The following is a 12133-nucleotide window of genomic DNA, read 5'->3' as shown; positions in this document are numbered from 1 at the left end:
CCTGATAACCTTCTCACAAAGCAATAGCTCAGGGCGTGGCCTGGTTGTAAGAGGTAGGCGTGGCATACATTGGGGAGCGTTATGCAGCCAATGAGGGCATGGTCACAAAGAACTTGAAACATGACAGAGAACAGGCAGGTGACGAACAAGTCCACAACACACGGAGGGATAGCATACAACCATGTCTAGCATATCCACTCTCCTGTGCCATACGCAGTGGGCGGGGCCTGTTTATTGAGGACATACAGCCTGTACAGAAGGTGCAAGTGTGGGGTTCTTTTCACGACATAAATAGGAGGTCAACGGATACAGTTTATATTGCTGGTTTGAGGTTTATTATGGAGACACAATTTTTACTTATTTCTGCATGACAGAATAACCCCATGTATTCATCTAATAACACTTGTCTACAGGGTAACTGCAATACAGCTCTGTTTTTGGCCAACTAGAGTATTTTTAGAATAGATGGTTATAGATTATGTAAAAATATATATATATATATATATATATATATATATATATATATATATATATATATATATATATATATATTTAATGAGATATTTAAATGTGATGGGGACCTCATTTGAATATAACACATGCTTTTTTTTATGATTCGTTAATACTCCCATTTCTCTGACAGTTATTAAATAATAATTCTTTACAAAAAAAAACAAAAAACAAAAACATTTGGGCAAATATTTCTTACAATGTGTATCTCGACTTGTGGCAATCTTTAGAAAACTTTCACTTACATGTATGAAATAGGAGGGTACTTCTGTGCTGTGATCATACATCAAACTACAGTAAACGCAATACTGAGAGCAGAACACATGTAAATCAAACAACAGTCAATGAGATCTTGATAGAACGATCCAAGGGTGAATTAAATACAATAAAACAGCATTTCCATGTATCACTTCCTCTCACATGAGGAGGGGGGTGACCGTCTGTCCCCCGGCTGCTTGTTGGGTTTCAGCTTGTGAGTGAAGATAAGAAACACAGGGGGTGAAATATTTGGCAGATATTGTGCCCCCTGTTTATATCCCCGGCACGTACCAGGAATAACTTGGGGCTGATCAAGGAGCCGGACATCAAGGCTAATCCCCAATCTCAACAGATCAACCATGGATAACAAGCGATTCATTCACCCCATGGACATAAAAGGTATTAAAAATAAAGTTATAATTATAAAAGACAGATTAAAATCATACACAGTATAAATTAGTAACATTTTATCTCGGAGCATAATATGGTGATAAGAATCCAAAGGCAAAGGAACCAATACCATCAAAACAACAGAGAGAGAGAAAGTAACAGAAATATTTATTGTTGTTTTAATCCTGTCTTAAAATTATTTCTAAGCCTTCAACACCATTATAGTTTATTTTTAAAAACAGGAAATAAATATTTTAAAAAGAAAACCTTTCATTTTATAACCATTTTTTAAACTCGCTACATTGACCCTTCATTTTACAGGTGGGGTAGTTCAAATTCAATCAACTATTATTTTCCTATTGACCTTCCAGGCATAATTAATAGTTTGAAGCCGTTATAAACACTAAAAGAAAAAGTATTTACGCATTTACCATCCCGGACAAAACGTTCTCAAATGCATAGTTCGTAAAAAAAAATAAAAAAATATATAATATATTTTACTTGTAAAGTTGTATCCGGTTCCTGCAGGTTACTCTGTCCTCTAACTCCTCTCTCTCCAACATCCATCAACATTAAATTATAGTAAGTATCCTGCAAAGCGCAGACAGTGGGGGGCTACATTCTAGGGGTTACTGTACCACAACCATCTACACGATCATTGGGATAGGACAGAGGTACAACTGGCCGGACGTCCCATTTTCCAATGCAGTTTGGGGAGGAGAAAGCAAAAAGTGAGGTAGGCGAACTACATGACCCAGCATAACTTACTAGCTGTAGTGGAAACCCCCCAAAACATGATTTAAGTATGACATCCCTTAGGCCAATAATAAATAAAAAAAATAGTTTCTGTAGTTAATAATCCTATCGATAATGTGGACATAACAGTGATCCTGATGTTAGCTCTTGAGCCAAGCAGCAGTATTACAACGTCTATGGCCGGCTAAACATCCTACCCCCAAACCTAGTATTCCCACAGCTAAACATCTAATACCCTTTATATATTACCTGCTGTAGGGAAAAAGTACAGATGACAGTATGGACTCTAATTACCACAATACGGCTACAAGGATAATAAAATATATTTATTTTTTTTAAAAAAAAAAAAAATCACTTATCACTGCAATTTATCAAGAAAGTATCATCGGGCAGTTGAGAGATGCTCAGGCCAGATCGGCCTGATGCTGTAAGGGTTAAATTACCGCTTAGATCTGCCGGTCTGGGGCTAGGGGCGCACACACAAATTATTGTGCAAATTTTTTTTTTTAAAAAAATACTAAAAATAAAAGTAGCAGCATATTTAAATATGTTTTAATATACAAAAAATGCTTTATTAAAAAATAAGACAAATTCCCGGATAGTATTTATGCAATGTTACAAGATACATTTCCTACTAGGTCAGTTTGCATCTTGATTTAGTGACCATTAATGTGCAGCATTCCGCTAATACCGTATGAATGTCTGCATATAAGTAGGGTCACTATGATTTTGGTATAAGGATTGGTAATGATATTATACGGTGTACTAAGCATTTATGTTGGCATAAGCGAATTTCAGAGAAGGGTGAGTGCATTAATGTATCGAGTTAATGAAGTTTGCATTCTCTGTATACGTTGTGTCCAGGATGGGTTTAATGAAAAGAGGCGGATGTTAGGAAAATGGGATTTGCAAGGTACGAGTTGCTATGGAGATGTATTGTTGGGTGATCTGAAGCGTGTACAACTTAACAAGACACTGTCAGCTTCACGTATCCACATTCAGAATTCAGTTTAATATAACAAGGATCTGCAAAGATATTATACACAATACTTATTGCGAACAAAGAAAACTTACAAAGTGGAACTACAGCTTGGAGAATATGTTTGGTGGGAGGTAGAAGAGGTGAAAACAAGTCACTGTCCCTCAGTTGTCACACCTGATCGGTTTACAAAGGAAATCATTTATTGGTTACTCACTGGACGCTGTCTATTTCTAAAAAACTCTACCCCGTGTCTTTCAAAATGTAACAGAAGGTGAAGCAGATCATTTTTATGGGTATTTACCCATCATCAAAGTGTTAATAGGCAGTTACAGTAAGAGGTGGAAATACTTCTTTTTTTTGTATTTGCTATTAGTATTGAATAGTATTTTTATATAATTTTCAAAAATGTAAATAGGGAAAGGTCCAGGAAGTAGAGAGGGGGAGGGGTACACACCTTGCACACACATTGCATGTAATAGTCCTTATGTCTCCTCGTTCAATGCAGGAATTAAAAGAGGTTATAAGAGAAGAATTAGGTGATGTTGCAGCTCATCCCATAGGCTCCGAGAAAGAGGAAAGGGGGGGGGGGGGGGTTAGGCTCTGAGAAAGAGGAAGGGGGGGGGGGTTAGGCTCTGAGAAAGAGGAAGGGGGGGAGAGTTAGGCTCCAAGAAAGAGGAGGGGGGAGGAGAGTTAGGCTCCAAGAAAGAGGAGGGGGGAGGAGAGTTAGGCTCCGAGAGAGAGGAGGAGGGGGGGGGGGGGGGGAGAGTTAGGCTCCGAGAGAGAGGAGGGGGGGGGAAGGAGAGTTAGGCTCCGAGAGAGAGGAGGGGGGGGGGAAGGAGAGTTAGGCTCCGAGAGAGAGGAGGGGGGGGGGAAGGAGAGTTAGGCTCCGAGAGAGAGGAGGGGGGGGGGAAGGAGAGTTAGGCTCCGAGAGAGAGGAGGGGGGGGGGAAGGAGAGTTAGGCTCCGAGAGAGAGGAGGGGGGGGAAGGAGAGTTAGGCTCCGAGAGAGAGGAGGGGGGGAAGGAGAGTTAGGCTCCGAGAGAGAGGAGGGGGGGGGGAAAGAGAGTTAGGCTCCGAGAGAGAGGAGGGGGGGGGAAAGAGAGTTAGGCTCCGAGAGAGAGGAGGGGGGGGAGGAGAGTTAGGCTCCGAGAGAGAGGAGGGGGGGGAGGAGAGTTAGGCTCCAAGAAAGAGGAGGGGGGGGGGAGAGTTAGGCTCCGAGAAAGAGGAGGGGGGGGAGAGTTAGGCTCCGAGAAAGAGGAGGGGGGGGGGAGAGTTAGGCTCCGAGAAAGAGGAGGGGGGGGGGGAGAGTTAGGCTCCGAGAAAGAGGAGGGGGGGGGAGAGTTAGGCTCCGAGAAAGAGGAGGGGGGGGGAGAGTTAGGCTCCGAGAAAGAGGAGGGGGGGGGAGAGTTAGGCTCCGAGAAAGAGGAGGGGGGGGGGAGAAGAGTTAGGCTCCGAGAAAGAGGAGGGGGGGGGGAGAGTTAGGCTCCGAGAGAGAGGTGGGGGGGAGGGGAGAGTTAGGCTCCGAGAGAGAGGTGGGGGGGGAGGGGAGAGTTAGGCTCCGAGAGAGAGGTGGGGGGGGAGGGGAGAGTTAGGCTCCGAGAGAGAGGTGGGGGGGGGAGAGTTAGGCTCCGAGAAAGAGGAGGGGGGGAGGAGAGATGGGCTCTGAGAAAGAGGGGGGGGGGTGCCACGCAAACACGGGGAGAACATACAAACTCCACACTCCATGGTCGGGAATTGAACTCATGACCCCAGTGCTGTTAGACAACAATACTAACCACTGTACCAGTGTTCTGCCCACCTGCCCCAAGCTAACAAATCTCATGTAACCTCCATGATTCTGGAGATAATCACCTCCCCACCCAACACACTATAACTAAAACTGAATGTCATTGGCGTTATTGTATCTCCAGTGATGTCATCAATGTGACAGATAAAGTTCCAGCAGGATAATTACACATGTACATCATCTATCCGCTAGTCCTAGTATTATCATTTATGTTCCGACCTGCTATTTTGAGCGGTATCAAATCCTTTTGAAAAAACAAAAATATATCAAATTAACCAGATCAACTTATCGCCTCGTAAAAACTAAGAGCACAGCCCTGGCATAACCCGTCCTTCACAGACCCATGTTAGGAATTTATTTTTCGTAATATACTCCTGACTTATATGCCTTTAAATACATTACCCACAAATGAGGTTAGTCGCTCTGGTCTGTAGTCTTCTGACTCTGATTTGTTTCCCATTTTAGATATTGATTCCAAATCTAATTTCCAGATCTATCTATAACCAAACCCAACTCCCTCAGAACACATGGATGTAAACCATCTTCTAGGTCAGGTGATGACTTTATATTAATGTTCTTACAAATTATCTGCACTTCCTTCTGAGTTTATTCAGGTGTTTTTGGCTTGTTATTACACAACCTACTTACTCGCCTTTTTATTTCCTCTTTTGTGATTACTGTTGAAAGGAATGTACTGAAGATGTCCCTTAACCGATTCAGCCAATCTGTTCCTTTTCCTTCTGTTGATGCGCTTACATTTTGACTTCCTTTCTGTAGTAATCAATTTGTACATTTGTCAACCTAATTTGCATTTTATAGGATATTACTCTTTTTCGTGCTGCTTCACTTCCTTATAGATTTAGCAAAGTCACAGCTCTTATCTTTATCACTTGTAATAAATACTTAACTGGCCTCTGGGAGTATAAAACCTATCAAATCCCTAAATAATAGGACAATAGGCTGATCAAATGGGGCTTAGATGTTTCTTGTGTTCTAGAATTCATAATCAAGGTCAGAGTGACCTGGGGGTGTTCAGAGACTGGGATGTGCAAGTAGGACGTCAATCGCCTGTTTGTCTATTTAGGTCATTAATAAATGCTGTGGTCAGTTTGCGTTTGCACAAGTGTCGGTGTCTGACTTTATAGTCAAGAGCAGAAATTCAAATTTAACAATCTAAATTCCCTAACACACACACACACACACACACACACACACACACACACACACACACACACAGACGACAGACTAGGGTCAATTTTGATAGCAGCCAATTAACCTACCAGTATGTTTTTGGAGTGTGGGAGGAAACCGGAGCACCCGGAGGAAACCCACACAGATAAGGTCATGGTCGGGAATTGAACTCATGACCCCAGTGCTGTGAGGCAGAAGTGCTAACCACTGAGCCACCGTGCTGCCCAGACGCCACGCCAGGGGCAACAGATTCTAAGGCTCCCCCAACCTCCTATAGAACACTTTATTTCTCAGATATGGTTTTTGCTTTCAAATTGCTTCCTTAAATACCATTAATATGCAGAAAAATAAAATACGTCCTAAGTGTATCAATATAAAAATAACTAATTGAAAAACAAAAAAAACACCCCTGCAGTTTGCTTTACGATGACTTCACCCTGCACAATGTACAACCAGAGTTTCAAAGGATTTTGTTTAACCACTGACTCAGTTCTGGAAGATGTTAAAAAAAAAATTCTAATAAGCTTCAAACAAAAGATTAAAATAAAGTTACTAAACTTCCATCTCTCCGCTGCATTTTTATAACCAAATAGGATAAAGAAACTATTTTGAAGAGGGATTTTCCAAGTTTTTGAGGCTTGTCATTTCATTGTTCCAGCTGTTATAGCCTCTCCCATCTCCCAATATGAAATATGATCAGTTTATGAGTGTAGCTTTTTTATTTCCGCTGCCTGAAATCCTAGGGAAATCCCTGCGAGGGGGGTTATGGAAAACAGATGCATTCTTTGTGGTCTCCCTGCAGTTATAAACAACCACATCCACCTTCATTCAACTTCCTCGCTCTTAGAGAGCTCAGCAGGCTGCCGGCATATCATCATCAGTTATTTATATAGCGCCACTAATTCCGCAGCGCTGTACAGACTCACTCACATCAGTCACTGCCCCATTGGGGCTTACAGTCTAAATTCCCTAACACACACACACACAGACAGAGACACTAAGGTCAATTTTGTTAGCAGCCAATTAACCTACCAGTATGTTTTTGGAGTGTGGGAGGAAACCGGAGCACCTGGAGGAAACCCACGCAAACACGGGGAGAACATACAAATTCCAAACAGATAAGGCCATGGTCGGAAATCGAACTCATGACCCCAGTGCTGTGAAGCAGAAGTGCTAACCACTGAGCCACTGTGCTGTCCCCATAGAGATGAATTCACAGGTCAAGCAAGAAACTGTACAGTGTACGCGCTACATCACTAACGTCTCCCATACTGGCCAATCCCACCACTTAGGTGCCGAGCAGACACGATCAGTCTAGTCGGTGCCGAAATGACCGACTGGACTGAGCGGTGGAATTCCATACAGCCAGGGGCAGACTAAGCGACAGGGAGACATCTGCACCCCGTGCCGGTCCCGTAGTGGGCTACCGTGGGCTAGATCACCTGCATTTTTTTCTCCTAATAGACTGCTGAGTCGAGTCTTGCTTCCCCCCCGGGCTACAATTCACCAGCCCTCCAGAACATACCAGATAATGACCCGATCGGGCATGGAGGTTACACTGCAGCACAAACATCTGCCGTGTGCCCGAAACGACGTCCGGGCCTGAAATCTCCGCTCATATTTCTGCATGCCCCATAGAAGTCGGCAGAAAAATGAGCAGAGATTCCTTACCGTAACAGGCGGGAACACACAGAGACGGATTTGAATTGAATCTCTGCCCTAAGGAGCGGATTTAATTCAGCGGGAGGTCCCGTGGGAGTCTGATACCATGTGACATACAGGGTGAAAGAGAGAGAGCTCACTACCGTAGTGGCCATCAGTGTGCGCTGCCGCACATCGCGAGAGGCCAATAGGGGACCTCACGCTAAATTAAATCAACCTCAGCGGCACGCAATTACCCTTTATTTATATAGCGCCAACATACTAAGTAGGATTGCACAGAGAATTTTCTCTTATGTCTGGAACCCACCATTATCCCCTCCCCCCAGAGGTGTTGGGTGGGGGGGGAATAAAATTTACAGTCACCTTCTATTTATTAAGCACAGTTATGAGAATATAGCACCTATATCATTTACGGATGGGTCCTTTTGTTAGATCTTATATGCTTCATTTTTGAACGTTTTACGCGCACAGTAATCTAGTTTCACCACATTGAAAGAAACTACCAATATGTTATGACAGTTTTATGCAGCCTGATGAAGTAATGATCTTACCAGATCGGTCAGGGAGTGGGTTGACTGTACGAAGACGGAGACTCCCTATAAAGAAACAGAAGTCACGTTACATATTTGACTAATAGACGGAGATCAGTGTGTTGTACCCTGCGCTCCAGGTCCCCGGGAAGGTAAGATTTAAAAGGACTATTTTCATACATTGAAAAAATAAAAATCTATGGTAGAGCACTGACAATTCCCCAATGTTGAAGGGGATCATTTCTGACACTTTCCCGGCAGCTGGTTTCCATATTTAAAGCGCTGCTCTTAGAATGAAAGTAAATACGTGACACAGAATCTCCCCCAACAACTTAGAACAAATGACTAGAAAGGAAATAGAGAATCTGACTATCACTCAACGTTTAAGTGGATAAAAAATCTAACTAATAGAAGAGAAACAGAATTGCTGAGTGTTCTAAATTAATTTATTGGTAATATATATATTATATATATATATATATATATATATATATATATATATATATATATATATATATATATATGGGACACACTGCAATTCTGTTTCTCTTTCTCACATTACAATGCTATTAGCACTACATAAATAAAACAAACAGATATATTATGATTACATCAATGGTCTAATGTAGGAACCAATACCACTGAAATTAATAGAGGGAAATCCAGACAGTACTAATAAAAATTCATTACATAAGTCATTTTTTTTTTCCTGTTCTTCTCGAGGATCCAATCTTCCTTTCCCACCACTGGAAAGTTAAAGTGAACTGACCAGTTTTTTTGGGTGGTTTTTGAGTCTACGGAATTTAATGCAATTCAGTTGTGGAAGTCACTATGGCTCTACCCTATAAGTGTACACTTATTATTCAGACATGGGGAGTTAATATGTTCCCAAATTTAGAGAGATATCTCTAGTAATAATCGCTCTCATTATCGTTATATCTAGTAGTAATAATAAGAGAGAGAGAGATACACTATACTAGTAAAAAAACAGAGATGGATTATTACTAGAAATTCTGTTTTTAGAGGGACCATTGACAGCAGAGGGTCAGCCTGCGTTCCTATAGTCTGTCTGTATCGGTGCACATATGGACTAATACAACTCTCGGATCTATGGGTGCTTTTGGTCCAATTTGGGTATCTCCCGATGATTTCCTAACATTGGTCTTTACGTCTAATATCAGAGCAGCTATTTAACCATCTGACCAGGTTAGGCAGGACTTCTGTTTACAGTTTAGAGACCCTTTAGGAAAGAAATATTATATTATTTAGGGGTGGGGTGGGGGTCCAAAATCATGTAGGATTTGGATGAATTGTGGATTCAGTGCATAATTATGGTGAATGGGGGGGGGGGGATCTTGCACTCACGTTCTGCAGAGATGTATGTACAGTGTTCACTGCAGGCTGTAGGTATCCTTAGATACAGGCTGGTCCACCCAGTACCCCTAATGGGGGCTGAATCGGAACACTTTGAACAATGACTGCATTTGGCTAAATTGGATCTACAATTCAGTACATGGCTACATGCAACTTACTAACCTTCCCTGGTTTAATAGATAAAGCATTTTAAAGTACTTTTATGAAATTACTAGTGTCCTAGAGTTCTTCAATATATTCCCGATGGTGAATGTGGAGGATCACTTTCTTCATTTCTAATAAACATTATTAAGCCTTGGATATTCTAAAAATGATGTCAGGTTAGAAAAAAAATAAATCATAATAAATACCTTGTTCTTTGCAAAGATCACTTGATCCTGGGAACAGGGAACTCTCTGCTCAAACCAGTTTGTAGAATTCTCAAAATTCGTATTAGGAATCCAACGTTTGAACACGGCGTCCGTGACCCCAGCTGTCAAATATAATACATGGGTACAATTGAAAAACAGAGGCAGATATTCTGTGGATGGAACCTAAAATTCATGAGTAGGCAACCAATCAATTCTCCAGGAATCAGTGACCTCATACGGGCAGCCATCCAATCAGCTACTACCGACAGGATCCTCGCACTTGTAGTGGAGGAGAAAGGACCCTTCGTGAATAGGACAATATAATAAGTTCAAGTGCTACAAAACGTAAAAATACAAAGTTGTCTTATTTAAAAGACCTACTTATAACAGTGACAGAATAACAAGACTCCATACATTGACAGAACTTGTGACATATCAAGGGCAAGCTATTGTTCCCTGTTATCAGCCAGCCATATTAGCGAATGGACAATCAAAAAGCCTGACTGCAGTGTCTTTCAATTGGCTTAAAGACAGGAAGTCGGATGTGCGTAGGAATATATATACCTCCCCTCACATTCAGAATAATCTTTAATAATAATATATAGATATTCCATACTTGCCAACTCTTCCTCATTGGCTTCAGGGAGATCCCGGGTAAGGTGGGTGTGCGGGAGCGGGGCTTGGTGAATTGCCTCATTTTGACCCCGCCTCCAGATGATTGCCACAATTTTGGACAATTACAGCAGGGGGTGGGGCGAAGAGGACGCCATACTTTGTTTATTCAGCACCATCCTTGGTAGTCGGCTATTCTTGGCTTGCATTAAGCCCCACCACTTATCTATTGCGGGGATGAGAACCAGGAGGTTGCCCTGCTTTCCTGGGAGGTCTCCCAGAAATGCGGGAGTCTCCCGAACATTCCAGGAGAGTAGGCAACTATGTGTTAAAGAAAAGCAGCTAAGGAATCTCTAGAGACTGAAGTGTCTTTTACATTTCTGTCTCCATTACTGAAGTCATGTTGTCTTACCTGTCAGTCTTTGATTAAATCTTGGTCTCCATGAAAATGGCCACCACCATAGGCATCAATACATGGACATAGGACACAATTTCTGAACTGTGTCATCATGCCACAGATGGCGAAGCCAACCACGTCTTGTACTGGCTCAGCATCAGGGAGAATGCCAGACTCTTCAGGGAGGGAGGGAGATGACCCCTAGTTCAGGGAGTCTCCCCGATATTCAGGGAGAGTTGGCAAGTATGAGAAATTCATGTATGGTATTAGCAGATTATATATATATATATATATATATATATATATATATATATATATATATATATATATATATATAGTTCCTTTTTTTTTTTAAGCTTAGCAGTGAAGTTAAGCTGCAGGATATATTTATACTTTTAAGGGGAATTATAACTTCTGTTATTAGAAGGATTACTTTCTCCAGAGTGTTTGCAAACATATGACACAATTATTTTTTTTTTCCCCCATTAATTTTGTTAAAAGGCCATAGACCTTTCTTTTCATGCCCTGTGCATAGGATCATGGAACATCAGGGAGTTCTCACTTACCAAACCTGTACCTGACATGTTCTGAAACAAACAAAAAACACACTCAAAGGCTACTGTGCACATTGTTCTTTTATAATCCTATAGGAATGGAGAAGTAATTTAGGAGAGTCAAAGTGCCTCAGGTCATTGGTCTAGACGTAAATTCAAACAAAGCCGCTCTCAGACGTGAACCAAGGAAGAAAAAAATAACTGTACTAAATTAAAAATAATATTTTTCAAACTAATGTTTCAATATAATTTTAATGTAATCTCTCTTTAAATTCAATTGTTACCTGAACATTTTTTTTTTTTTCTCTATACAGACATCTCAGAACTACATTTGCCTACAATGTGTGCCAGATTCGGTGTAGTCATTACACAAGTTAATATATGAGACACTAGATAAAAATTCTTATAATTCCCCCTTCAGTCATCAGCCATTAAAGCAACAGGTATCGCAAAGAGATTTATAGACAGTCCTCGGGGAAGGGGGGGGCCACTTGGGATTATATTTGGCCAAAATCCCCCTACGAAATACTGCCCAAAATATCCCAGGACCCAAATAGTTTCTTTTGCTTTCAGAGACTGAACCTGTGACCTGTAATCTTCTACAAAACCTCATAGTTCCTCTTTCACAGAGAGATCCTTTAATATATGTGTTAGTAATATAATATATAAGTAATAAATACGAATCTAGCAGTTACATTAACAATACGGACGTGCGAGATGCTCTGTGAATTGGAGAGTAAGTTCACCGATTTTTGTCTTTTTAAAAAACACCTCTACTCCCCA

The 12133-nt window shown here is 41.4% G+C and overlaps 1 protein-coding gene across 1 annotated transcript in view; it reads right to left on the bottom strand.

The window, feature by feature from the left end:
- The window catches only part of AMN (amnion associated transmembrane protein), a 35695-nt gene extending 24315 nt beyond the window's left edge, over positions 1–11380 (bottom strand). Inside the window, exons 1-3 of the mRNA XM_075192937.1 lie at positions 11363–11380; positions 9788–9970; positions 8085–8129 (exon numbers count right to left, since the gene is read on the bottom strand). Coding sequence (XP_075049038.1) covers positions 8085–8129; positions 9788–9970; positions 11363–11380 — 246 coding nt within the window. The remainder of the gene's footprint in view (positions 1–8084; positions 8130–9787; positions 9971–11362) is intronic.
- Positions 11381–12133: the final 753 nt, after the last annotated feature.

Source organism: Mixophyes fleayi, chromosome 12 (assembly GCF_038048845.1).
Source record: "Mixophyes fleayi isolate aMixFle1 chromosome 12, aMixFle1.hap1, whole genome shotgun sequence".
Taxonomy (NCBI): Eukaryota; Metazoa; Chordata; class Amphibia; order Anura; family Limnodynastidae; genus Mixophyes; species Mixophyes fleayi.
The sequence above is the reverse complement of the archived record's forward strand: the minus strand, read 5'-3'. Positions and strand labels throughout refer to the sequence as shown.